This window comes from Lotus japonicus, chromosome 2 (genome assembly GCF_012489685.1).
Source record: "Lotus japonicus ecotype B-129 chromosome 2, LjGifu_v1.2".
Taxonomy (NCBI): Eukaryota; Viridiplantae; Streptophyta; class Magnoliopsida; order Fabales; family Fabaceae; genus Lotus; species Lotus japonicus.
This window is the reverse complement of record NC_080042.1, coordinates 10,405,611-10,432,724: the sequence shown is the minus strand read 5'-3', so window position 1 is coordinate 10,432,724 and position 27,114 is coordinate 10,405,611. Positions and strand designations below refer to the sequence as shown.

Genomic DNA, 27,114 nt, shown 5'->3' with positions numbered 1-27,114 from the left:
AAACTCTGTGTTATTGTTGTTCACCAATCACTATGGCAGTGATTGAGAGAAAGTGAGAGGGGCTCTCATACTTAGGTTGAGATTCTAAGTAGAAATACACTGGGTAGATTAGGAAGTGAACTATGAACTGAGTTGTTCATGAGTGTCTGTAATTCCTGAATCTTGAGATAGTGGATTTCCTTTCTTTGGGTGCATGCAAACCCTCCAGACGTAGGTGAAGTTTCACCGAACTGGGTTACCAATCTTCTGTGTTCTACTTTATTATTTTTCTGGTTTTGTTACTGTTAGTCAGTTGTCGAACCGGTTGTCCCAGCATCGCGTTCGACATCTGTCCTGTGCGAGAACCGTAATTTCACTTACTAAAAAATTGATTTAAAGTGCCGGATTTCGACGCCTCAATCAAGTCATGACCAGAGATTACTGGTAGTGTGCGAAGGTAATCGGCGATGCCTTGCTCAGATTCATCCAAGGCGTCGTATGAAACGGATATTTTTCGGCGAGGGTTTTTTGTCCAGTAAAAAGGGAAGAGAGGGTTATTGTCGGAATCTCGGAACAAGTTCTTTATTTCGGGCGACTCCATAACTTTGAAATATTTTTTCTGCCATACTTTGTAATGGCTTTTAAGGGCGGTGAACCGACTCATGTTCTTACGGGCTAAAAGGGGAACCCATTTCACAGAAGTAGGTTTAGTGGTGACTGACTTATAGAAAAGGAAGAACAAAGGATAGGTCGGAGTGAAACTCAAGTGTTCACAAAGAATTTCAAAGCAGCGGATAAAACCCCAGGCGTTGGGTTGGAGTTGACAAGGCTCCACATTCAGAAAAGAAAGAACGTGACATATAAAAGGCGAGAAGGGAAGTTTGATATTCAAGTCTAAGAAGAAATAACCATAAACAAAAAAGAAATCAGGCGATTCATCGGCTGGCTCTTTGCGCAAAAGAACACAGTCATCCTCGCCACATGGAAGAACATTCAACTGAAGGTCTTCATTATTGGAGGTGGCGGGGTTTATCTTCGTGAACCCTTGGGCAGATATTTGAAGCGAATTAATGCTCCCAACGCTGCTCCAGATAGAACGCAAGAGACATTTATCTTCAACTAAATGCGCGTTTGAGCACCATTCAGGTGAAGACAACTCTCCATTAGAGGAGAGAATTGAATCTACAGAGCCGGCGGGACCGGAATCGTCGTGGGTAGAAGGCGAGGAGTGAATTTCAATTATGGTGTGAGCAACAACTTCCTCCTCCGTAGAGGGCGAAGAAAGTTCGAGGGAAGAAAAGCTGGCGTTTGGCAACGACATGCGAGGCAGTTTCATAAAAAGAAAAAAGAAGATGAACAAACTCAAAGAAAAAAGAAGATGAACAGAGTCAAAAGAAAAAAGAAGATGAACAGAGTCAAAGAAAAAAGAAGTAAACGAAGAGTCTCAAGAAAGAGGAAGAACTAACCAGGGGAAGAACTGTGGATTTGAGAAAGGAGAACGTCGGCAATGGGGGAGCACCGCGCAATGACGACGGCCGGAGTAAGGAAGGTTCACCGGAGTTCAAAGAAGAGAAAGTGAGAGCTGCGGTGAAAAGTTTTCAGAACAAAAGTTTCAAGAAAGTGAAAAATGAAAAGTGATAAGGGGTTTTTTATAGAGGGAAAAGGAGGAGAGAGAATGAGTGGGGGAAGATCGTGAAAGGACGTGGGATTTGAAATTTGAAAAGGCATGAACTGAAAAGGTGTAACTCCTCGAGACGCACAACCGCATTCATGGCAAATGATGACGAAATCCCGGAAAACAAGGATTACGTGCGTCAGTTGAAAAGACGTGATTGACGGTTATGACAAATGGCGACTTATCTACAAAACGGCAACAAAGGTGGCGAAGCATGAAAGTGGCGTCATATCAATGAACACTGAAATGGCGATGAACGAATAAACAATAGAGGCGGACTACTAAGTAACATGATAAAGACATTTCGACTCGTTACTCGAGTCTCATGTCTTGGGGGCATGTGGACTGGGCGGGACATAAAGAAGATTATGCCCGCCCAAAATGAACAATAAACGATTGAAGACAGCCATGGCGGGAAGTACGACACAACGAGCTTCTTTGCCCTTCCTTAGATGATGGACCCACAAGCCAGCTGGAAGATTCCTTTGGATTTGTCTTATATGTACAGGGATTTGGGCCCTGATTGTCAGACCCAAATTTAGGAAAAGTCCATGTCATGACTTCACCCTCTATAAAAGGGAAGGTCATCAACTTGTACAACTTAACTTTTTCAGCATTAATGAGTGTAAGACCCAGGTAAGATTAAACGTTTAATTAATTAGTTATTTATCGGCTTAAGAGCGATAAGCGCGATTAAGCTTAAGATGATATGTTCTTTGTACCCTGTGTGCTTTATATAAATGAAGGATTATTAATATTATTAGTATTTTCTCCCAAACTAGATAAAAAAAGAAAGAAAGAAAACAAAGTAAAAAGAAAGAAAGAAAAAGATCACGTAAGGACCAATTCAGTTTGTGAGGGAAGAATAGAAAATAAAAAGTAAAAGAGAAGTAGAAGAATACTACGAAGTGTAAGAATAGATATATATGTATATCTAACTTGTTAACACTTCTACACTTGATCACTTAATTTTGCTTAAAGTGATTTTAAACTATATCATATAGTTTCTCATAATTTTTGGTACAGTAATATATCATCCTTATATTTTTCTCTTAACTCTATGAGTTAAATCCTACACTATCCAAAATCATCTCATTATATATATATTTACCTTCATCATTAGTACCTTATTTTTAGTTTTTCTTCAACTTCTCCCTTGCGTGGCAGAGAACGACGGTCCCAAGGTGTCATTAAGCATGACACTTCAATTTCCATGCTGAATCATTTTTCTATTTAAGCATGACAATGCAATTCAAGTGCTGAGTCAATTGCTATTCTCTTAAAAGTCCTACACGTATGTAACTATCCTAACAGCTCATGATCTATGTTCCCTCGTAGACATCCAGTGCTTGCGATTTCTTCACCATTAAGTTTCATTATTTTATTAAATTTCAAAGCCTATAAAAGGCAAACCATGTCGTTAGTTTGAAATATCAACCTACTATGAGTTGAAATGCTGAGAATGGAAAATACATGCCTTGTCCAACAAAAAATTAGTTTAGGCCGTGGGCACCAAAGTGTTTCTTCATTTTGGCGATACAAAGACTAAAGCACATTTTATCGGAACAAAGAGCTTAAGGAAAGCGAGCCGGTACGAGGGGCAAGGTCGTGATCGGTTTGAAGTCAGAACTTTGGGAGGAAAGCGGCAAAGGTGAGGGCACTTCGCTTCGGCTATTATATTGCTTGAAAATATTTGATATATGCTTGTTTTGAAGGTAACTTACTTGCTAGTTAAGGCTTTAGGTGTCGATAATTCGACATATATTAATTATTGATGATTGTGATTGACTGATGCTTATGTCATTGCTATTTTCTAAGGCTTATGCCATTGCTATCTGTTGAGGCTTCAGCCGATTGTTGTGGTTCTTGTCAAACTGGGTTGTATGTTATTTTATGTCAAATTCTTGATATTTGTGCATATGCTTCTGTTGGACTATACTGACTAGAAATGATGCATTTGTTATGCAATTGCGGAGTGTGGGTAACACTGGGTTATGTCATGGTGATGACAGTTTTTGAGAGTGTGTTGGGCAGGCTGTGACAAGAGGTCCGAGCCATTGCCGTGTTGAGGATCGAGGCTTTTCCCGGGGATGTCACTTGGGGTTATTGGGAATCTTTGATTTGATAGGTTTTGAAAATAAGAGAACAAAGAGAGCTGGTATTTTTGTAAATTAATTACATAATGTATTAACTCATGCAAAAACCTTTAACTTAATAAAAGAATCATTTCAAAGGAAACTTAAGTTGTGAAAAAGAGTTTGAAAATGGGAATTGCCGACGGTCCGGGTTTAACAAGGTTGTGAACCTAAGTGTGGGCATTTGGAGCACGATCTGCTATGACAGGGAGGTCACTGAGTGTGGACGACACTCCTGATTGTTTAAGTGTTGGTTCGGTCATCAAGAGATGAACTGTGATGACGAGAAATCACTCAGTGGAGTAGTACTCTCTTCGCTCTTTGAATAGTTTGTTTGGCCATCGTGAGGGTGAGCCAGTGTAACTTCAAATGTCATTGAGTGCGAGTAGCATTCTTTTGCTTGTTGAGTAGTTTGTTTGGCCATCGAGAAGGTGAGCCAGGGTGACTAGAAAAGTTACTAAGTGCGGCTAGCACATCCCTCTTGTTGAGGTCTTTGGGTCGGGGGATCGACGTTTACCTTAGGTTGTTGTAGAGACAATGTACTCTAGCTTGACACGCGTATCCGGTGAGGACGACTCGTTGTTTGGCTAACCATACTGCACTCATGCATACATTTCCTGGGGAGCGTGCGGCTTTCCGAAGGACGATATCAGATCGGACTTCAAGAAGCGAGATGCTTCAAGAAGCGAGATGCTTCAGGGAAGCGAGATGCTTCAAGAAACGAGATGCTTCAGAGGAGCGAGATGCTTCAGTGGAGTGTTCTGCTTCAGTGGAGCAAGATGCTTCGGGTCATCGTGAGGGTGACATTTTATCCGGATCATATTTTTGAGCATGGCATTGCATGTCATATCATGCACTTAACTACTTTGATGATTTGATGTCATATGATTTGGGATATGGCCTTCTGTGAAGTAGTAGATTTGTTATGAATATTGGAGGGATTTGTCATGGACAACCCTCATATTTTATGTAAGCCACGTGATCGATAGATCTGCGTGAGTGAGCGTGAAACTTATAAGTTTGTGATTATGTGTATACTGTGTGACCTACTATTATTTATATACCTATATTCTGGAAGTTGACCCTCGCACGCCATTGTATGTATTGCTTGTGTTTGGGCGGCCGGCGACTGCCAGGTGATGGGCGGCAACATGATCAAGCACCATGCTTCTGGGAAAGTTGCTGTGACGCTGCTTATGAGGAGGATCCATGATGATCGGATGAAGTGTCATGTCTTTGCATTAGTTCGGTGAAGCGCACAGTAAGTCGTTCGTGGGATTGACTACATGTCTGCTGATGCCAGAACCCTGTTGCAGATCTTATGAGAGATTGATTGTTCGACCGTCGAGGAGAATCCCTCGGAGGAGGAATAGAGTCTTGTGTACGGCTTGAGCCTTTTGGGTAGAAAGCTTACTGTTGTTGGTTGAAGCTTGTAGGATGATCATAGGAGTTTGTATTCTTTTGGTTTTAGAGAAATGGTAGGTCCAGATGTTTTGCTATTTTGTGGTCTACCCAGTATGGAGATCACAAGAAGCTTGTTGGGCATAAGAAGTCTTTTGATATTTCTCTTTAAAGACTCAATTGTACCCATACGGTTGGATATAAAGTTATATATATTATTGGGTAATTACTGTGCATTCGCTAGAGCATGTTTTGGAAAAAAAAAATACTTGGTTATTATTGACTTCAAAAGTTTAGTCAGCATATTTAGTTTTTGGAAAGGCTACTAAAGTGACCCTCGAGAAATCGGGGCGTTACAATGAGAATATTCCTTTTATGATATTCTTGCTATTTTGAGTGCTCTGCTAGGGTTTACTTTTTGCCATTATCTTACGTAAGCTTTCCCTAGTACAGAACATATATATATATATATATATATATATATATATATATATATATTCAAACATTGAAGTGCCCTTATCTTTGACGCTTTCATTCCAAGATCTAGCTCTCGAGTCAAATGTGTGCTCCGGACCTTAATAAGCAAATAATACTAAACTTAGCCTCTAAGATCACATCTAAGGTTCAAGTCAAAGTTTAGCTAATCATCCTAGCTTCCTTAGACTATAGGCACATGCTTTACACATCAAGTACTAAACTTCAAATAGAGGATAAGTTACAAGTTTTAAAGGAAGGTCTTTCAAGAAAGTATATATTTAAAACAAGTCCTCAAAATTTTAAGTAATTAAGTTCGAGTCCCTAAAACACACATAATTATAAAAGATGCCCTAAGACTTGGGAGTAATTTAATTTTAGTCCTGAACAAACATGTATTTATAAAAATGTCCTTAAAGTTTTAAAAAACAAAATATTGGTCCCAAACCTTTCATAGTTTGCACATTTAACCTAAAACTTCTGTAACACTTGGGTTAGTCCAAAACCTCATTTCCAAGCACTAAAACCTCTAACACAACTTTACTAACTCATGCATCAACATTCAAAAAGTTTCTCAATAACAGATCACTTTAGTAACCCAACAACTCTAGGGATTGACTCTGAATTTTTTAAAAAAGGTGATAGTATTTTCGAAAAGGCACATCGTCACCCAAGCAATAATTTGAGAAGTTCTCAAGAAAGTGTGGTACAACACAATTGATTAAATACCAACTTTCCTTAGACAGAACATGTCAAAGAGTCTTACTTGAATTCAAATGAGTTTATCTTTAAACCCTCGCTTGATAAAATATTTCCAATTTAATTATTTCAAATCATTGTCCGAACACACAATAATATAATATTCAACAATGATAATATAAATCGAAAAATAAATTAAATATAAACGGCGTGTCAAAAAATAATATCCCAAAGTTAACGAACGAATAAAATCCAAAATTAATTTAACGAAGTACGAGAAATTCAAGATCAATGTGTGCCGCCTCAAGTCTCTCGTTGCCTAGACATACTTTAATGTGTAGCCCTCTGCACCGCCACTTCAAAAGTCTACGGGTGAGACTCCTCGTTCTTGTAGAGATTAAATTTACCACTTGGTTCTCCATTGTCTAAAACTGGCGATAAGCACCCAAGTAGCAAATATCAAACAAAAAGGGTTAACTCAAACAAAAATAAATCATCAATTCAAAATTTAAAAGATAATATATGATAAATTATCATAATTCAAACTTTAAAAGATAACCTGAACGACTAGATAAGATATCGATTATTTAAATCAGCAACAAATGGATAACAACAAATTAAATTAACAACCATAGAATAACAACAATTTCTACGCACAATAACAAGTTATCACTATTTCAACAATGCCAACAAAAGTTAGTCAACAACTGTTCCCAAAATTTTCAGCAACTCAAATCTTTCCAAAACATGTTAAAAATCACATTTTAACATTGTAACAACAAGGAGTTTATCCAAAAATTTCCAGCAATTAAAATTCCCTCCAAAACACATATAATCACGTTTTATACATCATAAACAGCAAGGGATTTTTCTCAAAGATTCAAACTAAGCTTATAAGTTAGTAAATTATACCATAATCACTTTTAAACGTCCAAAATCATGTTAATAAATTTCCATAAAATTCAGTATATAAGAATGTTTCCAATTCATGTAAAAATCCAACGATATGACAAAGCGACAAACATCAACAAGTATAAAACAACAAGCATGTCAAAACAATTCAGGTTACAACACAACCAAGAAAATAATACCTTCATGCAAAGATAGGGATAGAGAGAACATGCAAGACTCAAGACGCTCTAGAGTTACCCTTACCTCCTCAAGTAGAAGTGCATAAATGTCGTGGGCCAAGAACAAGGAAACATACTCTTATTAAAATGTGTTCTAGATGAAAGAAAATAAGTCCCATCCCATTTGTACAACCCGCAGCCAAGAGTGTGAAGAAATAAAGTTTCAAAAACGTTTTCCGACACCCAATTCCCTATGAAACCCGTGTCGCCTAAAAGAGAAGGAAAATGATTTTCACAAAGGAGATTGAGTGTGATGAAATTGCCCTTGTTGAGAGACAAAGGAGACATGATTTATGTAAGTTTTCACAAAGGCTCTTGATACCAAGAAGTAAAACATAGTTAGGGAAGAAGAGAATATATCGTGAACACTTTTTGTTATTTTTGTCTCATACAGTTCATAACGTTGCATCAATCAGCACTAATATATTTGACCTAGGCACAACAATAATGTAGTTGTAGAATTCTAACAAAGGAAGGGAATAAAGTCCTAATAATTTATATTTATACAACATTAGTAACATTAATATGATGAACTTAGACATGTGAAATATGCAACGCTGATAAGTATATCTTTGGAAGGAAATGAAAGTCTTAATGATTGTGATACTACAATGAACATATTTTTATTGTTGAAATGACATAATGATCTTAATAATTGTGATGCGTTAATTTATTGATTATACTCCCTTGAATTGTCTGCATTTATGTCTCCTTTGTAGTTTTCCTTATCAGTAACATAATTCCCATAATTTGTGTTTAAGAGGAGTTGGATATGTTTAATAATATCCACTCCAAAAGGTAATGATAAGTGAAAAGGTTACCTTGAATTTCCTAAAAGTAAAAAAAAAGATAATCTGCACTAATTCAATTTGGCAAAAGTAGCACAAGAAAGGGGATTTTGAACTGTACCCACCAAAAACTTGGTTTTCCAAACGATTTAAAGATTTATCATCTTTTTTGGTATCGTTTGGTGCAGCAGAAATATGTAAGCAGGGAAGTAGACGATACACACCAGTGATTTTATCCTGGTTCACCCCCAGAACGATAAGGCTATGTCCAGTCCTTGGCAACGCTAAGATTTCACTAAGCTCAAGTATGAAGGACTTCTCCATACAGGTATTATTCGAAGGACTCCTCCTTACAAGTATTATTAGGATTCCGCGTTACTAAGTATTAGTAGGTCTCCTTCTTTACAACAAGTATTATACAGGACTTCTCCCAAAACAATCTTTCTCAAGATTCATTTCTACTGCTCTAAATCTCTTCTTCTAAGAGGAATAATAGATCAATTAAGCTTAGGAACTATAAAGTATTGTTTGTCAAATTTGACTCTTAAGCATATACTTTATGTTCAGTTACATAATAGAGGTAGAAATAATTTGACTCGAAAGAATATCTACTCTACATATTGAAGCAGACTATGATATATGATTGTTTATTGAAGTCTATCATCGGGATCTCTTATAATGAGCTCTAAGAGTTTTTTGTGCTTGAAAGATGAGAGGGCTTCGCCAAATTTTCAAAGTCTACAATTCTTCCCTTTATACTTCTAAATCTTCTGTGTGATAGATTGTAGCAGTTGGAGCTTGTTCATCACAAAGATTCTAGCCATTGGATAAACGGTACAATGTGTACTTTCGTCATAACGTAGTACTGTTTGATTAAGACATTTTGCCGTAAAGATGTATTATGTCAACGAGCAGGTAACACAAGTCTGAGTTTCTATCCGTTTGTGTACAGGTATGGAAATCAAATAGTGACACCACAGTACCTTTCTCTTCATCATAGCTTTTGTGGCAGACAAGTGATTTCTTCTTTAAGACTTCTGCACAAAGCTTTCTTGGATTATTCTTTCGACAGGAAGTATATTGATTTGACTTGTGGCTTTCTTTGAGTATAAGCTTTTTTTGTTTAGAGGCTCCTTCTGCTTCTATCGTCTTTCCTTTCTTCAGACGATCTTTCTTCATCGTTCTTCAGACAATGATCTTTCTTCAGTCATTTTGCTCTCTTTCAGATGTTCTTCTACTTGAGTTTATTTTTTATGCTTTCTTCTGATGTTGTAGTCTTCATATGATAGACGTTGGTTGCTTCAGACGTTCTGCACTCATCGTTCTTCTTTTCAATAGACAATGTCGCTTGCTTCAGTTATTCTTCTTTTAGAAGATTTAACAGTTCAGCGCATGCTTCATTCCTTTCTACTGTTTGTCATTCAATAGTTGAGGCTTTCAGCTTTGATCAAGTTATTCTTCTTCTTCAGAAATGGATTGTCTTGTGTTGCCTGAATTGGAGTAGATGTTAGTAGGCTTAGACAATAAGCTTTGTTCCATTTCTTCATTCCTTGTATGAGAGAAAAAGAGGAAACTTTGATGTTGACATGTGGTACTTGTTTCCTTAATCACAGTGCTTTGTAGAGTATCACGTGAGTTCCTAGTACTTGACTTCTCTCCTCAACAATGTCAGAGATATTTCCATTTGAATATGACGCTCTTTTCTCTGAACATTGCTTTCTTTGATCAGACTTGAGATAGACGAAGAATGTAGACGTTGAGTGCAGTCTTCTTAGACTATCAGTTAGTTTGTCCTTGAAGCTTTTCTTGATCTTGCATGTGTGGCTCTGAAGCTTTGACTATCTCCTCAAGTGGATGCGCTTGAAGCTTGAGCTTTTCCTTCTGAAGACGATCTATATGATTTGACTCTTCTTGTATCTTGATCTCTTCTTATGATTTCTTGCCTTGGAGTAGATGATCTAGCAGATGTAGCATTCCTTGCTAGTCCATGATGCATTGATACTTTGATTCTGCTTCTGATTCTTCTGGTTGATCCATTCAACATGATCAACATTCCTTTGGTTGACCAGTTTGTCCTGATGCTCAATCATTCTTATTCTTCATTTTATCTTTCTCTTCTCTTTCCATGGTCAGACGTTCTTGGAAGATGTGACTCTTCTCTGCTTGTAGTCTTCCTTGTAGCTTTGTCATCTTCTTTCTTCTTCTTGCTTAGCCATATTTGACTTCTTTCCTTATAACAGCTTCCCTTGGGCTTTGACTTTCTTGCGCGGACCATCTTGAATCTTGATATTTCCTTTACTTCCTTTGACTTGACAAGCTAGCAGATTTGATGCCTCTTTGATAGAGTAGTTTGCATTGGGTTGAATGTTTTTCTCTTCTCTTGAGTTGATCGTCTTCTTGTAAGGTCTTATGCTTTGGATGAAAGACGATGAGGGATGAGAGACATAAGTATGATTTCCTAAAATGCAATAGACATGATATGTTTAATCGCAACACTTATACTCTTGAAAATTGTTATCATTCAAAACATGATAGACGATGTGTGCAACGTTTGAACTTAACACTAATGCCACTGAAAAAGTAATCCAAACTAAATATTGTTATTTTTCTATAGACAATTGGTCACAATATTTTGTAGGAGTAATAAAGAGAGATGCATAGAGTCTTATCACTCTGTGTGGAAAAGACTAACAAGAAATCGATAATAAAGGAATTAGAGTGAGGGGCAGAAGGAGTAGGAGTGAAAAGCAGGTAAGAAGAAGTGAATAAATGCTTAAATAATAGAAGTGTATATGGTTAAAGTAAGTGTAAAGACAAAGGTAAGCACCATGACACTATCTAATTTGTATCCAAGTGGATGGTTGGAGGGCCTAATGTTTTCTAAAATGATATGTTCCAAAATACCGAAGTCGCCAATTCTTTAGAAGGAAGATTGTTAAATCTAGGGTTGACTAGCTATAATTATTTAATTCAATACTCAACTTTTTGCTTTTTCATGAGCGCAGCTTCTACAGGAAATAACATATAAATTAATTGATGCTGTTCAATTTTACCTGTTTGGGAATCTTACATATTTTCCTTACAGAGAGGGATAACAATTATCAGAGCTTTTCACCATAAATAACTCTCCTTATGCGACCGTCTCCTCCTAGACATTGATACTTTAAGCATATTATATTTTTGTTTATGCACAATATTGGTATTCGGCCTTGAACCTCAAGTTTGTTGTTTTGATTACAGTTTATTATAGCAAATGAGGAAGGAACAAACATTGTTCAACTTGACCTGTCTAGGAATCTTACATATTCTTTCCTTATCGAGAGAAATAAGAGTTATTAGATATTTTAATAATGAATTGATTAACCTACAATTTGGTATGTCAAATGGAGTGGTGCTACTTTGTGTTTTTTTTCAATACTATTTATGGTTTATATTTGGCTTAATAGCTCTTTTGGTCCCTCACTTATCACGATTTTGCACTTTCGGTCCCCAATAAAAAAATTAGCACTTTTGACCCTCCACATTGCTTAATTTTTTGCAAAAATGATCCCTATTTGGGACTAAAACGACAAAAGTGTGTAAATGTGAGGGATTAATTTTGCTAATTTTTTTCTGAAGGGACCAAAAGTGCAAAATCATGATAAGCGAGGGATCAAAAGAGCTATTAAGCCTATATATTTCCAAAACACTTGTCACACTTTCTCCCCTTTAAACCCGTTTTTGAATAAATAAAAATAATTATACCTACAATCTGTAACCTACTAATTTAACCACTCAGCACTTAGTATTCCACCTTCTCTCTCTTACGAAAACAACTTTTAAATGCATTATTTAAGTCTTACGTTTTCTACGGCTGCACATATAGAAGATTGATCAAAATATTACTCCCATTAACGTAAATCTCTCTCACATTATAAATTGAGTTTCTAAAGCATGGAAAGTGTAAAAATGGGAAACTCCTTTGAAGAAAGAGTTGAAGATTCATTTGAAGAAAGAGTTGAAGACTCATTTGAAGAAAGATTTGAAGTCTCATTCGAAGAGAAAGTTGAGAACTGCTTGAAATCATATTCTGAAGGTTCATCCACATCAAATTATCAAAGTGTAACATTGCATCTAAAAGAAACGAAAACATTCTTGGACATTGATTTAAATGAAGCCGCTGACAAGTCTTGATTTAAATGAAGGTGTTGACAATGATCTTGGTTTGAATAAAATTTCCAGATGAAGAAGAAGCTTTTGAAGAGAAGTAGAAAGTAGTCAAGGACATGTTAAAGATTTATTAAAAACATGCAAGTAAGAAGCTGCAGCCATAGTCTTTTCAGGGGCTTTCTAGATGAGTCTTCCTTATTGTTAATGTTATATTGTTGTATAAGTGAAGAGATAAAGAATTGTATTAAGGAATATTTGGTCATCAATGAATGTTGTTCTTGCTGTTATGAATGTACGTAGGGTATCTTTGATTTCTTTTTCTGTAACTTCTGTTAAAGCCATGGGACATGTTTCCGAATCCTTGTTTATCAAAGAATTTATGTATGGTCATAATTAATTAAGAAAAAAAGTGGTTATTTTTAGTTATGGAGACATGTAGAGCATTCTCCATTTCCTGATTAACTTGTGTTCTCGATTACCTTTAAAAAATGAATATATTGTAGGAAAAATAAAATATAGTTTTTTATTCGATGCCAAAAATAAATATAAACTATATCATATATCCCTAAACTGTGTGGTTTTGCTCACCTCAAAGCTTAAGATAACAATGCAAGAGTTGTTCGCTTATGAAAATGAATATCACGAATTTGAGCAAGACCAATCTAATTCTCTTCCAACCAGATTTTGAGAATTTAAGGGATACATCACCAAAATATTTTGCTTGTTTCAAAATGCGTTGAACAATGTATATAAGAATTGAAAATTGTGGTGCTACATCTCTTGTTTGCCACTTTCTTTAATTTCTCATTAACACTCTTCTTCAATAGCATGTTATACATAGCATTTCTTTGATCATTGTTCAAAACAATTTTCTTTTTCCTCCCATTATTTTCTACTTGTGGCACTTGAGCGCTCAAATCATTGTCATTCATATCTTCTTCTAACAAAAAAAAATATTCTGAATGATAGAATATGATACTCTTCCTGTAATTAAGCATGAATTACAAGAAGAATATCCTATTCTATCAATATGCAACATTAAAGTTGTGTCCCCATTGTAAAGCCTCACGATATAAGAAGAAATAGTTAACTCTAGTGAAGGTGGCATAATATTTTCCCACAGTACTGAGATTTAGGCGCATGTACAATACTAAAGATGCAAAGCACCTAAGATGGCACGTGGCATACACACTACAAAAAAAACGTTATCTAGCGGGGGTTATTTTTGCATTTAGTGGGGGTTTTCAACCCCCGCGAGTTACTTAGCGGGAGTTTTGAAAAATCCCGAAGTTACACTCCCCACAAATCATTAACGGTGTTTTTCAGCAAACCCTGGTACATGCATATACATTTAGCGGCGGTTTTTAGCGGGGGTTTTAAACCTCCCTTATCTGCAAGCTTTTTTTAACGGGAGTTTTCAACCTCCCTTAAATGCAAGAGATTATTTACAGACTTTACACCTCCCTTGGCTACCAGAGTTTATTCTAGGGACATTTTTAAACTCATTCAAGCTTAGCTTTCATGTGGGAACTTCTCTATGGGAACTTCAGTACATGGATACAGTCTCTTGAAAATTGAATAACAAACTAATAGAATGAGTACATAAAAAATTATGAACAACACAATGAATCTAAAATCATAGGAGACAAGCTAGTCTTAGATCCTAGAGCCTCATATAAAATTCTCACAATTAAAAATGCACAGTTCACACAAGAAGCCAATCGGTGCAAAAGGAAAGAAAACATACCAGAAGTATCATGTCATCAATCCCTTTAGTAGTCAAAACAACATCGGCTCGAGCTTTTAGTAGTTTTTCAATACGTTCCTTTATCGTATCAGCGTCTCTGCAATTGGAGGGAATATAATTTGCTAAGTTTTATTACGGATATTATTGTCATGCATTTTCTCAAGACAAAGTCCATTGTAACACCACATCTAAATCCCCATTGCTCGAGGACAAGCAAAAAACAATTTGATTAGAAACAATTTTACCTTACTTGCAAAAAAATTGCAGTGTGAAAAGGAAAGATCTGCATCATTTGCATGGAAAGCAATCTCCTATGACACCTTATTAAGATCAATGCCCTGCAATCCATTGAACAAAACAAGAATGAAACATGTAATGTAATCATCATATATAAATCTACCAGATAACAAACAAAGTACTAAGTTGATTTTCTTACAGGTAAATCATTTCCAGAGTTGGCAATTACAAGATTTGAAGTGCTAACACCCATGAGACCTCCTTCTTCATCCTTTAACTGGTAACTAATATAACAGTGTTAGGAGAGAACTTGGTCACCATAGCAAAAATTTGCCAAACCTAACTCTCCTTGCCGTTGATATGATTTCAAGTAGCTCAGGGTAAGTCACATCATTGATGGAGGGTAAGTCATTAGCAGCCAGTACAACCTACATTCATAAGAACAAGACATCCATAAGAAAAGCACATGAAAATAACCTTCAATTTCACAGAACTTTAAAATTGGCAAATACTATCACAACTAAAATAACTAACAATTACTCTACTTTAAAGTACTTAAAATAGATTAACAAAACATGCAGTTCTTCTAAATTCCTTAAAATGCAAAATAAATTCTAAGTAATACAACACATTGGTCCATACCTGAACCACACAGCGAAGAAGCTCCCTTGCAAATGGCAAAATACCCAAAATGATATCGGCGCCTGAGTTATCAACAAATATGATAACATGTCATGATAAACAAATTAATCAGGACGATACTCCTGCACAAGATATGCCAGAAAACATCAAATGCATCATAATATTGTATGTTTCTATAGCAATGGAAACATCAAATGCATCATAATAAAACCAATGTCCTTAGCAGATCATAAACACAACACAGTACACAGTACACACACATAATTTCAACAGAGAGAGAATTGATTCGAACTGATTCAGATCTAATTATCCATTAAGCTATTCAAACCTAAACCGTTTTCAATCGATGATTATACCGGAGAGGAGAGAAATCTCCAAATCAACTAATGAAAACCTAATTTAGAAATCTGACTCGGTTAATTAAGAAAAAATCGGTACCGGAGAATGCAGCATGCGACGGAGTAGAGGTTGTTGAGTCTCTGAGGGATGCATCCATGAGAAAATCGCAGAGAGAACTGCGAATGAAGAAGAAGCGGTTAGTCAGCTTTTGTTAAATAGCAAAGAAAAGCAAAGTAGGTCATACCGACGGCGGAGGAGGTTGTTGCTACGGCGGCGTGCGGTGGTTGTGGCCACAGAAATGGAAGCGAACGGTGAAATCGGGGAAGGTTGAAATCGGTGGAAAACGAGATCAAATCGGTGTAAAGCGGGAAAAAATCGGTGGAAATCGCTTGCAATCGTGAGCTTCCATGGTTGAACGAGTTCTTGTGTGAGAGTGAGACTGAGAACGAGTTCTGTTCCGTGTGAGTGAGAGTGAAATCAGAGTTAATCAATGAAAATTTTGCGGGGGTTATTAAAACCCCCCTTAACTAATAAAAACTGATGACATTTGCGGGGTTATTGAAACCCCCGCTAAATAACCCCACTAAATAACGTTTTTTTTGTAGTGACATGCAATTTATTTAATAGATAGTTCTACGATGAAGTAGATATATAAATGCACTATATCATATATGTTCTAAAGATTTGCTAAACATGAATGTAAAGTAGTTTTACTGTTTTAATGTGTTACATAGACCTTACATGAAACTTCCCTATTTTCTAATCATCTAAAATCAAATTTTCATGAAAATTAATCTTAAATAGACCAACCAGTTACCATCATTTTATCACAAATTTTTTTGGGTGAGGGAATGGTGTCTGGCCCTCTAAGGCAGAAAAAGCTGTCGAACTCAAAAAACACTTACAGAAGATTTACATTTACCTTAACCCAGGAAAACTAGTGGAGGTTTGACCATTGACAAACTTTTATTGACACCAAAAGACATTAAATACTACATGTTAATATCAGACAATTTAATTCCTGATGCATTTTCAAAAGAAACTTTCTGTAGGAGTGCCAAAATAAAAAGTAATATACATTCTGAAAAAAATAATTGTTCAACATCTAATTTCAATAAATTTCTCAAATTAAATTATAAACAGGTGCCTATGTGAATGTGATGTTGATGCAAACCCACTCTATATCAATAATACAAGCAAACTTAGCCGTTGATGCCTAAATATTCTGGTTAATTGATGTCACATGCTTGGATAAGATTTAATTGAAATGGCTCTCCATTTAACAGTAATGTGATTTTTTGTCCTCCTAGTTGTTTTTCCATAACTGGTATCTCCAATACCAATTATAGAAACTGGTTACCCAACATTGAAGGATTAATGAGCTGGAAGGGTGTGTTTTTTGGGGGATGAGGAAATTGGAAAAATATTATTCTTTTGATTTTTTCTGCATTGTCATTCACTTCCTGAAGCCATGTGGTTTCCTTTTGAACCATATACTCTGTTGCATTTCTATCCTTTAAGACAGGGCTTTTTTTACCATTTACTTAATATGGGACGTGGCAAAATCATGTAGATTTTGTTTTTGTTTTGAAGGTAACAATGAAAAAAATCCTTATATCCAAACAAAGGTTTGACTCAGAAGAAAATGAAGCATGCCTTCATGATCCTATCATCTTCTAAGCAAAGTGCTATGACAAACTGAGAATTTGACAATTCCTAGAGATGAAATCCTTAACCCTTCGTGAACATAAATCATATATAATTATATATATGCATATTCATTTTCTAGGAAGTTGTTGGTGTTCTCATATTTAGTCAGATTAAAAAGATTACTCACACTCTGAAATTCTTGACTCTTGAGTAAGACATGACCTATGATATTTCTGCTTTATAATTTAATTGCACACGTTTAAGAAGGTTGCTGATGCATTGTTTGGTTGACTGCATCGATTTACTATGTGTGTGGATCTTATATTTTCAACTTTGTATGTTTGGCCATTAATCAACGAAAGCATGATAAGCCTCATCGTCCTCTCTACCACCCCTTCTCCCATGTACACAATTTGCTTATCTACTTTACAACTTGATTTTCAAACAAATCTAAGTAAAAACAAATCTCAATTTACTAAAGAAATTTTTTGAATTACACTAACAGGATTGTTCCCATGTAACGTTGAATGTTTAGCTGTACATTTTCAGCTACCCAACAAAATGGATAAGGGTGTCAGTTCAATCGGTTCTCTTCATATCTTTTTCAACCTTACAATTTCACTTTACTTTTTGAATCACACCCATCTTCTACTATGAGATAACCTTGTTCGAATTAAGAAAAAACACAAACTACAAAATTCTTTCAACCAAATGTTGAATACACCTACCTCCATTATTTACACAGATTAAAACCTGAAACATCTGCTTATACTAAAATAACACCTTCACATTTACCTCCATCACAAAAGATGCTAAAAGAGTTTTACTCCTAACTCATAAAACATTACTGTAAGTAAGGGACAAAGGGTATTTACAATTAACCCATCCATAAGTAATGATGATCACAATTCACAAACAAACATGTCAGAGGCAAATAGAGGCAAAGAAGGACTCTCAGTCTCCCACAAAATATCAAAATCCACCACCATCACACATTCTACGTTCTTCTAAGGAAGAGATAAGATTATGTAGCTTTCTCCATGTGGCACCATCTTATTGGTACCTAACGATAAGGCTACCATTCAAATTAATTTTACTCTCGTGTGGACAGTATGCTCTAATTTCACCACCTATTCCATCCAACGGTTAAAATTTGTCAGCAACAAATCTCCTCCATTTCAGTCCATTGGATTAAAATACACAAATCTCACCATTATATATAGCAAGCTTTAGCAGAGCTTGGAAAACCAAGTAGCAGAGAACCGAGAAGGAGAAGGGAAAATGGCCTCCTCTATGATTTCCTCCCCTGCTGTTACCACTGTTAACCATGCCAACATGGTTGCCCCATTCACTGGTCTCAAATCCATGGCTGGTTTCCCAGTTACAAGAAAGGCCAACAATGACATCACCTCCATTGCAAGCAATGGTGGAAGAGTCAACTGCATGCAGGTAACACATAATTTTTTTGATTAATTTGCTCAATTTTACATATTTATGTACCTTAAATTGTCATATAGCAAATGTGCACACAAAAGTGAAACTATGGTAACCTCTTTAATGTACTCAAAATTTATTGTGCATACAATTCTTTAGGTGTGGCCTCCAATTGGCAAGAAGAAGTTTGAGACCCTTTCTTACCTTCCACCACTCACCGTGGAGCAATTGGCAAAGGAAGTAGAATACCTTATCAGGAAGGGATGGGTTCCTTGCTTGGAATTTGAGACTGAGGTTAATTTTCACTTACAATTTTTTGTTCTTCAATTTGGTGATATTTAGAGCACTGTACAGTATTGGACTCCCACCACACACATCAAATATTTGGAACTGTGTGTCATGTTTAGTCATTATACATGTGCTTAATAGAGCATTTATCCACCAATTTTGATTTTTAAACATCTTTACAATATGCATACTCCACTGAAACCCAATTTTCATATGTCAATTCTATCCACATTGAAATAGGTGTGTGTCCTAATATCATTTTTGTTTAAAGAGCTTCCTAATAAACTAAGTTTAACATATATACTAAGTGCAAGATGTTTGGATCTGCAGTTGATTTTAGTGAAAATGATTTTTGTAAAATTAATTATAGGAAAATTTAGTTTAAATTGAACTGATTTATGTCTAGATTCAGGATACAAAAAATAAAAGATTTTTGTTTCGTAGTGCTGTAAAATTCAGTTGTAAAATCTATTAATTATTTATATTAACAGAAGAAAGCGAGAAGCCACACTTTCTACTGATCAAAAATCAATTCTTCATTAATATTTTTCATTCAAAACTTATTTCAGTGTGCTATAGATGATTATGAGGTTTTTTTTTTTTTTTTTGGTACAATGCATAAAAAGAAAAAGAGCTAAGGTCTCACTCCTAATGAGAAACCAAACACACATATCTAAATGCTATCTTTATATGACAAGTAAAAACATAGTTCATGCGTGGACGATATAATTCATGGGTGGATGATATTTTAATGTTTTTTTTCTTTTTGTACTACTTGGGTTTGAATGTTGATAGCTAATCTCTAAATTGTGGTGTGTGTGCTTATGTTTATAGAAAGGGTTTGTGTACCGTGAGAACCACAAGTCACCAGGATACTATGATGGACGTTACTGGACAATGTGGAAGCTGCCCATGTTTGGAACCACTGATGCTTCTCAGGTTTTGAAGGAACTTGAGGAGGCCAAGAAGGCATACCCCAACGCCTTCATCCGTATCATCGGATTCGACAACAAGCGCCAAGTGCAGTGCATCAGTTTCATCGCACACAGGCCAGAAGGCTACTAAAAAATTTGACGCCAAACCACTTTCTTCTATCTTTGTAATTTGTGCTGCTGCTTAATTTCAACATTGTAAGAACATTCCCCATTTGTTTTTGTTTTTTGTTATGTTTCTTTCTTCAGGTTCCATCTTGTTGTAATTTTGGTTTTCTGTTTTCGGACATCAAGTGCAAATTATATGAATGGATATGAGAACTAATGAATAAACTATGTTATCGCTTTATATATATCTTCCCAAGTTCAATTCTTACTTCAAGAAAGAACCCATTGTGGATCCCTTCAACTTCTTCTAGTGGGTTGGAAACTATATATACTGAATTGGTGTTGATGTTGGAAATTCAAATGAGAATTTGAATATTCCATTGACTAAACAAAGTTGGTATTAAGATTGTGTGACATTCACTCTTGTGTGTACGTAGTGTCATCTCCAATGCATGGTTGCTAGTTGGGTTGCTTAAATGCTATTCTGGTGGGTCCAGACTGCCACATAGGATTTAAGCAACTCATAAGCAACCCATACAGAATTCACTCCAGTGCATGGTTGCTTATTTTACTTTTAGCTGGACCCCACTATACCTCATATATTTATATTATTATATTTACACTGATTTAAATTTAAATATTAATTAATTTTTATAACAATATAATTATTATTTATATGTGAATGAGAAAAAAAAAGTAACATTTAATGTTCAACAGATATATTTCAAAAAAAAAAATTTAGCCGTTTCATTTTTGTGCTACTGAGCCGTTTCTTTTTAAAGAAAAGTAACATCAAATATCTTTTTTTTTTAATTTGGGCCAAACGACCCAAATTAACCCTAAATATTTATCCTAAAAAAAACCCTAAATCATCACCATTATTTTATTTCAGTCGTTTCTCTCTCACTCTCATCAATAAAAAAATACAAAACGACCCAAAAATACCCAAAACGACAGCTCACATTCACTCAGCATTTCAAAACGCTCCTCAAATTAAACAAAACGCATTCACTCTCCCTCACCAACCGATGCTTTCTCTCTCACACGCTCCTCTTTCTCTCCTCTCAAAACTCATTCATGTTCATTCACTCTCCCTCACCCTCTGAAAACCGCCCTCTTCCTCTCTTCTCAAACCCAGATCGAAAACCGCTCTCTTCCTCTCCTCTCAAACCCAGATTGAAAGTCGTCCTCTCCTTCTACTCTCTAACCCAGATCGAAAACCGTCATCTTCAATCAGTGCATGTAAGGTTCGAAGCCGCCAGATGAAGGATCGACGCCGCCAGATGGAAGGTTCGAAGCTGCCAGATCGGACATGCAAGTCTCCTCTTCCTCTTCTCTGAACACGGATCGGAGGTTCAAGACATGCAAGCCGCCAGATTGAACCTAGATCGGAGATTCAGTGTATTTTTCTGTTGGGTTCATGTATTCGGACTTCATTTTTGTAATTAATTTCTTCTATTTTTGTGGATATTTTTCTTGTGTCTGTGTTTAATAAATTTCTCCCTTCTTCTGTGTGCTTATCTCCTTCAACGATTTGTGTTTCCCTCCCCTTTTAACGATTTTCTGTTGCTGAATGGAGAGAGAAAAAACCATTTTTTACTGCCTGCAGCAAGCTAAGGAGCGTTGCTTATTTAAGCAACGTTGCTTAGCTTTGAGCTCTAAGCAACGCCACCTCAGAAAAATAAGAAACGTGCCTTAACTTAAGCAACCCTGCTAAGCAACTCCCGTTGGAGTTGCTCTTATAATGATGGTTCACAATGGAACTCGTTGTATGCATGCGGAAGAAGTTAAGCAGTCGTTGAAACTCATCTGATGCTTCTTCTTATATTAGATAAACTCCAATTAGTGCTTTTTGGATTGCATGCTCTTTGAATGGAATCCAAACGGAATCATAGTTCAATCTCATAGCAATGTCCAGCTTGGCCTTTAACTTCCTACGCATTTGAATATTCAATGTGTTGGTTAAGAATGGACTAATTAGCAGATTAGTATTAAGATTTTTCTTGAGAGAGTTGTTCTCAAGAGTTTTTCACCCTTCCTACACCGTATTAAGATTTTGTGTGACATTCACTCTTGTATATAGTGGCACTTAAGAATTCGGATTTACTGGATTCAAGTTACAGAACCTACATCTATTAAATTCAAGAATTTGTGACTCTCAGACGAGCCGATTATATTATATTAGTTATTGTGCATTTAAAATCAACTTATTTGATCTAGAGTCGGCTAATTCAGATCAAACGATCATGGACCCCTGAGTCAATTTATTTTTTTCTTGGCCAACTTATCCTAAGAGCGGTAGCTGTGAGACTAATATCTCGTCTCACGGTCAACACACTGAGCAATAAAGAGTAAGGACTGGCAACTGAGTTTTTTTCATTCGAAAAAGTTGAAATCAAACCCCCAACCACTTATTTAAGGAACGAAGTGCTAAATCAAATCACTATTTCAAATCCCTTGATTCTGTTCTCAATTTATTTAAATAGATTCTTGTCAATCTATTTAAATCATTACTTGAATTTACTTTACACTCAAAACAAAAATATAAAAGTAGCATAGTTCATGAAAAACAAATAGATATTTGTTCTAGTTCAAATGTTTGGAGGAATCAGTTGGGGCATATTCTCAACTTTTTATATAATTCTTAGTAAAAAGAATTTCCTTATAGAAACAAGCCGTTGGTGTCAGCAGCACTTTATGATCCGTATATGTAAATAAAGAGAAAGGAAAATCAATTTCATTTTGATTCCTGAAACATTCCCTTCGAAGCAATGAACACTAAGTTTTTTGAATTGCCAGAGTCTAAAGCCGTAAATACCAGAATGTTATCCTTAGCTTAAAAATAATCTCAAGATATATGATTCTCTTGCTTATCCTTTGTTTGTGACTTGTAAATTGTAATCATGGATTACCATTTAGTGGTTGTGGTTTGTGACAAGGTAACTTACCTCAACACCTTTTAGGTTGCATTAATCATAGACATACATGGACCCTTCCGATAGCTACATTTGTGAACAAGGCTACATTAGGATAAAGAAATAGATAAGGAGTTTCACCTCCTTTACTCACTCGACAACATCATACATTTATCAAACTCAGCAAAGGACTTTTTTTTCCACATATTCATTCATATTCCCTTTATTTTACTGATCACTATACGTACATACATAGAGTCAAACGGAAAACAATCGTGAAAATGAAAGATTGTAAACAACACTAGCTTCTATTCTATTAATTTAAAAGATACTCAAAAGCATATCACCGGTAATCAATTTTTTTTAATCTGTCAGATAATCAATAAAATAAAATAAAAACGTTTTCTAACTTCTTTAAAATGTGATTGGTTGATAATGGAAAAAACTTTACACCATAAAAATGGAATTTGAAGTTTTGTTACTTTGATAAAATAAGATACATGATTGTGCTGTATTTTATACTGCCCATTGTGACTCTATATATCACAGTGAAAAAAGGAAGACAAAAATAAAAACCCCTCTCATAATACATAAGACTACCCACAATGGTGTTGAAAGTGAGTAGTTTAATGTTGAAAGTGGGTTTTAATGGTGTTGAAAGTGAGTGTTGAAAGTTGGAAGGAGGAGAGAGGTGTTGAAAATTTTCAACTGTGTTGAAACCTGCCCGCAGTGACACGTGGCACGGCCTGGTTGGTTGATGCCAGGCGCGTGCCACACACGCGCAGACAGGGCGCGTTACGGGCAGGTTGTGGCAGCAGGCGGGACCGTGGTGGGACGCGTGGCACGCGTCGGTTGGGCACCGACAGGCGCGTGCGTGCCACGCGTCAGAGGAGAGAGAGGACGGTCTGAGGGTGACGCGTGTCACGCGTTGATTGGTCCGGACGATTTTTTTTTCCCTAATTTTTCCAACTCAATTATTTCATTCAAAAAAAAAATTAAAAAAATATAAAAAAATTACCAAAATTCATGATTTTTTTTTCTCTATAAATAGAGACTTGGTTCGTTTGATTTGGACACAGAAAAAAAACCAAGTTTTACATCATCTTATTCATCTTATTATCTTTCTATTATTCCCTTTGCTTTGAAATGGATCCCAACAAGTATCATTTCAACACCCAGAATTCTTCTAACCAAATTCCCAACAATTATCAACATCCAAATCAGTTTATTTAATTTAATTTTTATCGTAAATTTTAATTTTATGAAATCATAAAAAGAAAAATATAAAATTAAATTAAAATATGAAATAAAAGTGGTGGGGTAGGGGGTAGGGTGTTGAATGAAAAACCATTGGAGTGGGTAAAAGTTGAATGAAGTGTTGAACTGGAGAGAGAAGGTGATGTGGAGTGTTGGGAAGAGAAAAAGTGGAATGTTGAGGGTGTTGAATGTTGAAACCATTGTGGGTAGTCTAAGGTTATGGAACAGGGTATATGATATGATTTCTGATTTGTTTGGTTGTATTTGGAACAATTTGTGAATGAAGATTAAAAAGCTACCAAATGTCACTCTAAAGAGAAAACAAACATGTTGATATATATATATATATATATATATATATATATATATATATATATATATATATATATATAAAAGTTATTTCTCTGTTCTGTTCTTATATAATTAAGCACTATGGTCGGGATCTGGACTGGTAGTACACTTTGAACTAAACTAAAATGAAAGCTCTTTTGAAAACCTTCTAGGATTATTACTATTCAGACTTATGATCATCTCTGCAGCGGAGGCGTTGAAGGCAGTAAGTCCCTGTGTGGCAGTAAGTCTATATTGGCCATACTACAGACATGTTATTAAGTTCTGAATATTTTTAATGTCCTTGTTTAGTTTCTTTTTGTGGTGGCTTAAGTCTGATCCAGATCTATACTGCTCAACTATTAAGAACAACGCAGAACCTAACTTATATTTCTAATTTATTTATCTGTTTCTATAGAACCAGGTGATGGTGATGATACTTACGGGCAAGGAAGATCTATCTTTCATGATGCTTCGCTCTTTCTCTTCTAAGCTTTCTTTCAGATCTTCCCAACCCTCTTCTTCTTCTATCGATCATCCTCATCAATCCAATCAATTATCCAAATCTGTCTTCAAAGAAGAAATTCATTTTGAAGATATCAATCAAGATCTTGACAACTGGGAAATTCCAAAAATTTCTCATGCTGAGATCTACAAACCAAACGGATCCTTTTTCAAACGATCAGATTTCATTATCAAAACCGTTGAGCAAACCTACAAGCTCAGATCTGATGATGAAGAAATCCATCTGCTTTCCGAGAAAAGCATCAAAGAACATATCAGCAAGAACTTCAACTATCTTCATATAGGTAGTGTTCAAGTTGGTCTTAAACCCCTAACCAGGAAATCTCTTGACATCGCTGTACTCCTTTGTCTTAGGGATGTTAGACATAATCAATTCCATGACTCCCTCTTAGGAACGGTTGAAACCAGCCTGAGTAATGGACCAATCTTTTTCAATTGCTTCCCAGATCTAACTGTTAGTCTGGAAGATAAAAACATCCTTGATGTCCTCTTCCTAAATATCAAGCTTCACGGCCTTGATATGAAAGAAGATTCCATTCCAATCTCTTTGATCTACAGGGTTCAATACAAGGTAATGAACTCTATCAAATCTTATTTCTTGCGAACCAATTGTGAGAAATCTGGAGAAACTACCCTCTTCCTCACAGATTATGATAAGGCCAATGTTATTGTGCCCAAAACCATCCAATGGAGTGATATCACCCTTCCAGAAAAATGGTCTTTGGAAAAGGCTACTCCAGCCCAACCTGCTGAAACTCCTGAGTTTCGTGAAATCATCCAACACCAATCTGGCCAAGTAGATCTCATCTTTGATAGGAGAAATTCCTTCTCTATCCCTAGATCTATTAGGACGTCCTCAAATGATTTCCAATCCGCCATGTCTAGAAGATCTTTTTCTATGACTAGAAGGAACCAGCCTGAGTCTAATGCTCGACCTTCCCTCTCTCATGACGGATCTACTATCCATTTAGCTGGATATGTCAATACCACTCCTGTCAAGACTACCTATGACAAGGGTGATGAAGATCATCAATCCACCTTATCTCCAACGTATTCTTCTCTAGAAACCCCTGGAGAAACTTCTGATTTCATTGGAGCAATCACTACTGAATTCGTCATCGACAAAGGAAGTATCAAGGCAGATTTCTACTCTGACCGATGGACTCAGCAAAGAAAATGGTTCTTTGCAAAGTATCAGGGTGAAAAGAGAAAGAAGATCCAAGAAAAATTCTATGGGTTCCTTGAGAAAACCCAGCAAAACATCTTCTTTTTTGAATGGTTTCAAGATTATGCCAACAAGAATTGGAAATCTTACCCCTTCCAAATTGACATGGTTAAATGGCAGCATAAGGATGGAAAAGAAACCCTTTCTAACCTGCCACCTAAAACTCCTTTCCTTCTTAAAGGAGCTCAATCTACACCTGTCCTAGCTTCTCCCTTCAAGACTAGGAAAGAAGAAGGTGATGTCACTGGTAAAGACATCAAAGACCTCATGGAACAATCCAATTATACCAATAAGTATCTTCAAATTCTTGGAGAATCCCAAGTGCAGGATTCCTCTTCCAGGAAAGGAAAAGAAAAGGTCAAGATTGAACCTTCCTCTTCTAATCTTGATATCCCTAAAGGATGTCAACTTGAAAAACCTCTTTTCAAACCTTTTCAAATCAGTAGCCGTTCCAGACACTCGGCTCAAACTCTTCGAGCAAAAAAGGAATCTGACAATGAGCTCCTCCAAAAGGTGGTAGAGCAACTTCAGCTTCTCAAACAAGTTATTCCTGAGACTCCGGAACCTCCTGAGACTCCGGAACCTACTCCGGAAGCAGTTTCTAATCCCACTATTACTGCTCCTCCTCCTCCAAAAACTCGTACTTCTACTCGTAATACCTCTACTTCTTTAAATAATATTGAAGATGGTAAGGTTGAGTCTGATTCTGATATTCAATCTATGAAGTCTGACGTTCAATCTATCAAGAGTATTCCGGTCAATACTGTCATTCACAATTCTAAGAATCAGTGGAGAAAAGAAACCAAGCTCTACTATCCTAGAGCTACTGCTCCTGATCTTCTTTTAGAAGAATCTTCAAACTTCAAAAGCTTCAGTGCCAACAATGTCTATGAATGGAATATTGATGGTGAAAACGAGTATGGCATCACCAAAATCCTCCAAAATATGACTATGGTAGCCACTGCCTATGTTACTGCCAACAATTGTCCTGAATCTCTTATCGTTGAAATCTTGGTTGCTGGTTTCTGTGGCCAGCTCAAAGGTTGGTGGGATAA

The 27,114-nt window shown here is 36.1% G+C and overlaps 1 protein-coding gene across 1 annotated transcript; it reads left to right on the top strand.

The window, feature by feature from the left end:
* Window positions 1-18,284: 18,284 nt before the first annotated feature.
* LOC130737546 (ribulose bisphosphate carboxylase small subunit, chloroplastic-like) lies at window positions 18,285-20,048 on the top strand. The gene is made up of 3 exons (XM_057589354.1): window positions 18,285-18,494; window positions 18,639-18,773; window positions 19,602-20,048. Exons 1-3 carry the CDS (start codon window positions 18,327-18,329, stop codon window positions 19,830-19,832), a joined length of 534 nt encoding a protein of 177 aa, XP_057445337.1. The 5' UTR covers window positions 18,285-18,326; the 3' UTR covers window positions 19,833-20,048.
* Window positions 20,049-27,114: the final 7,066 nt, after the last annotated feature.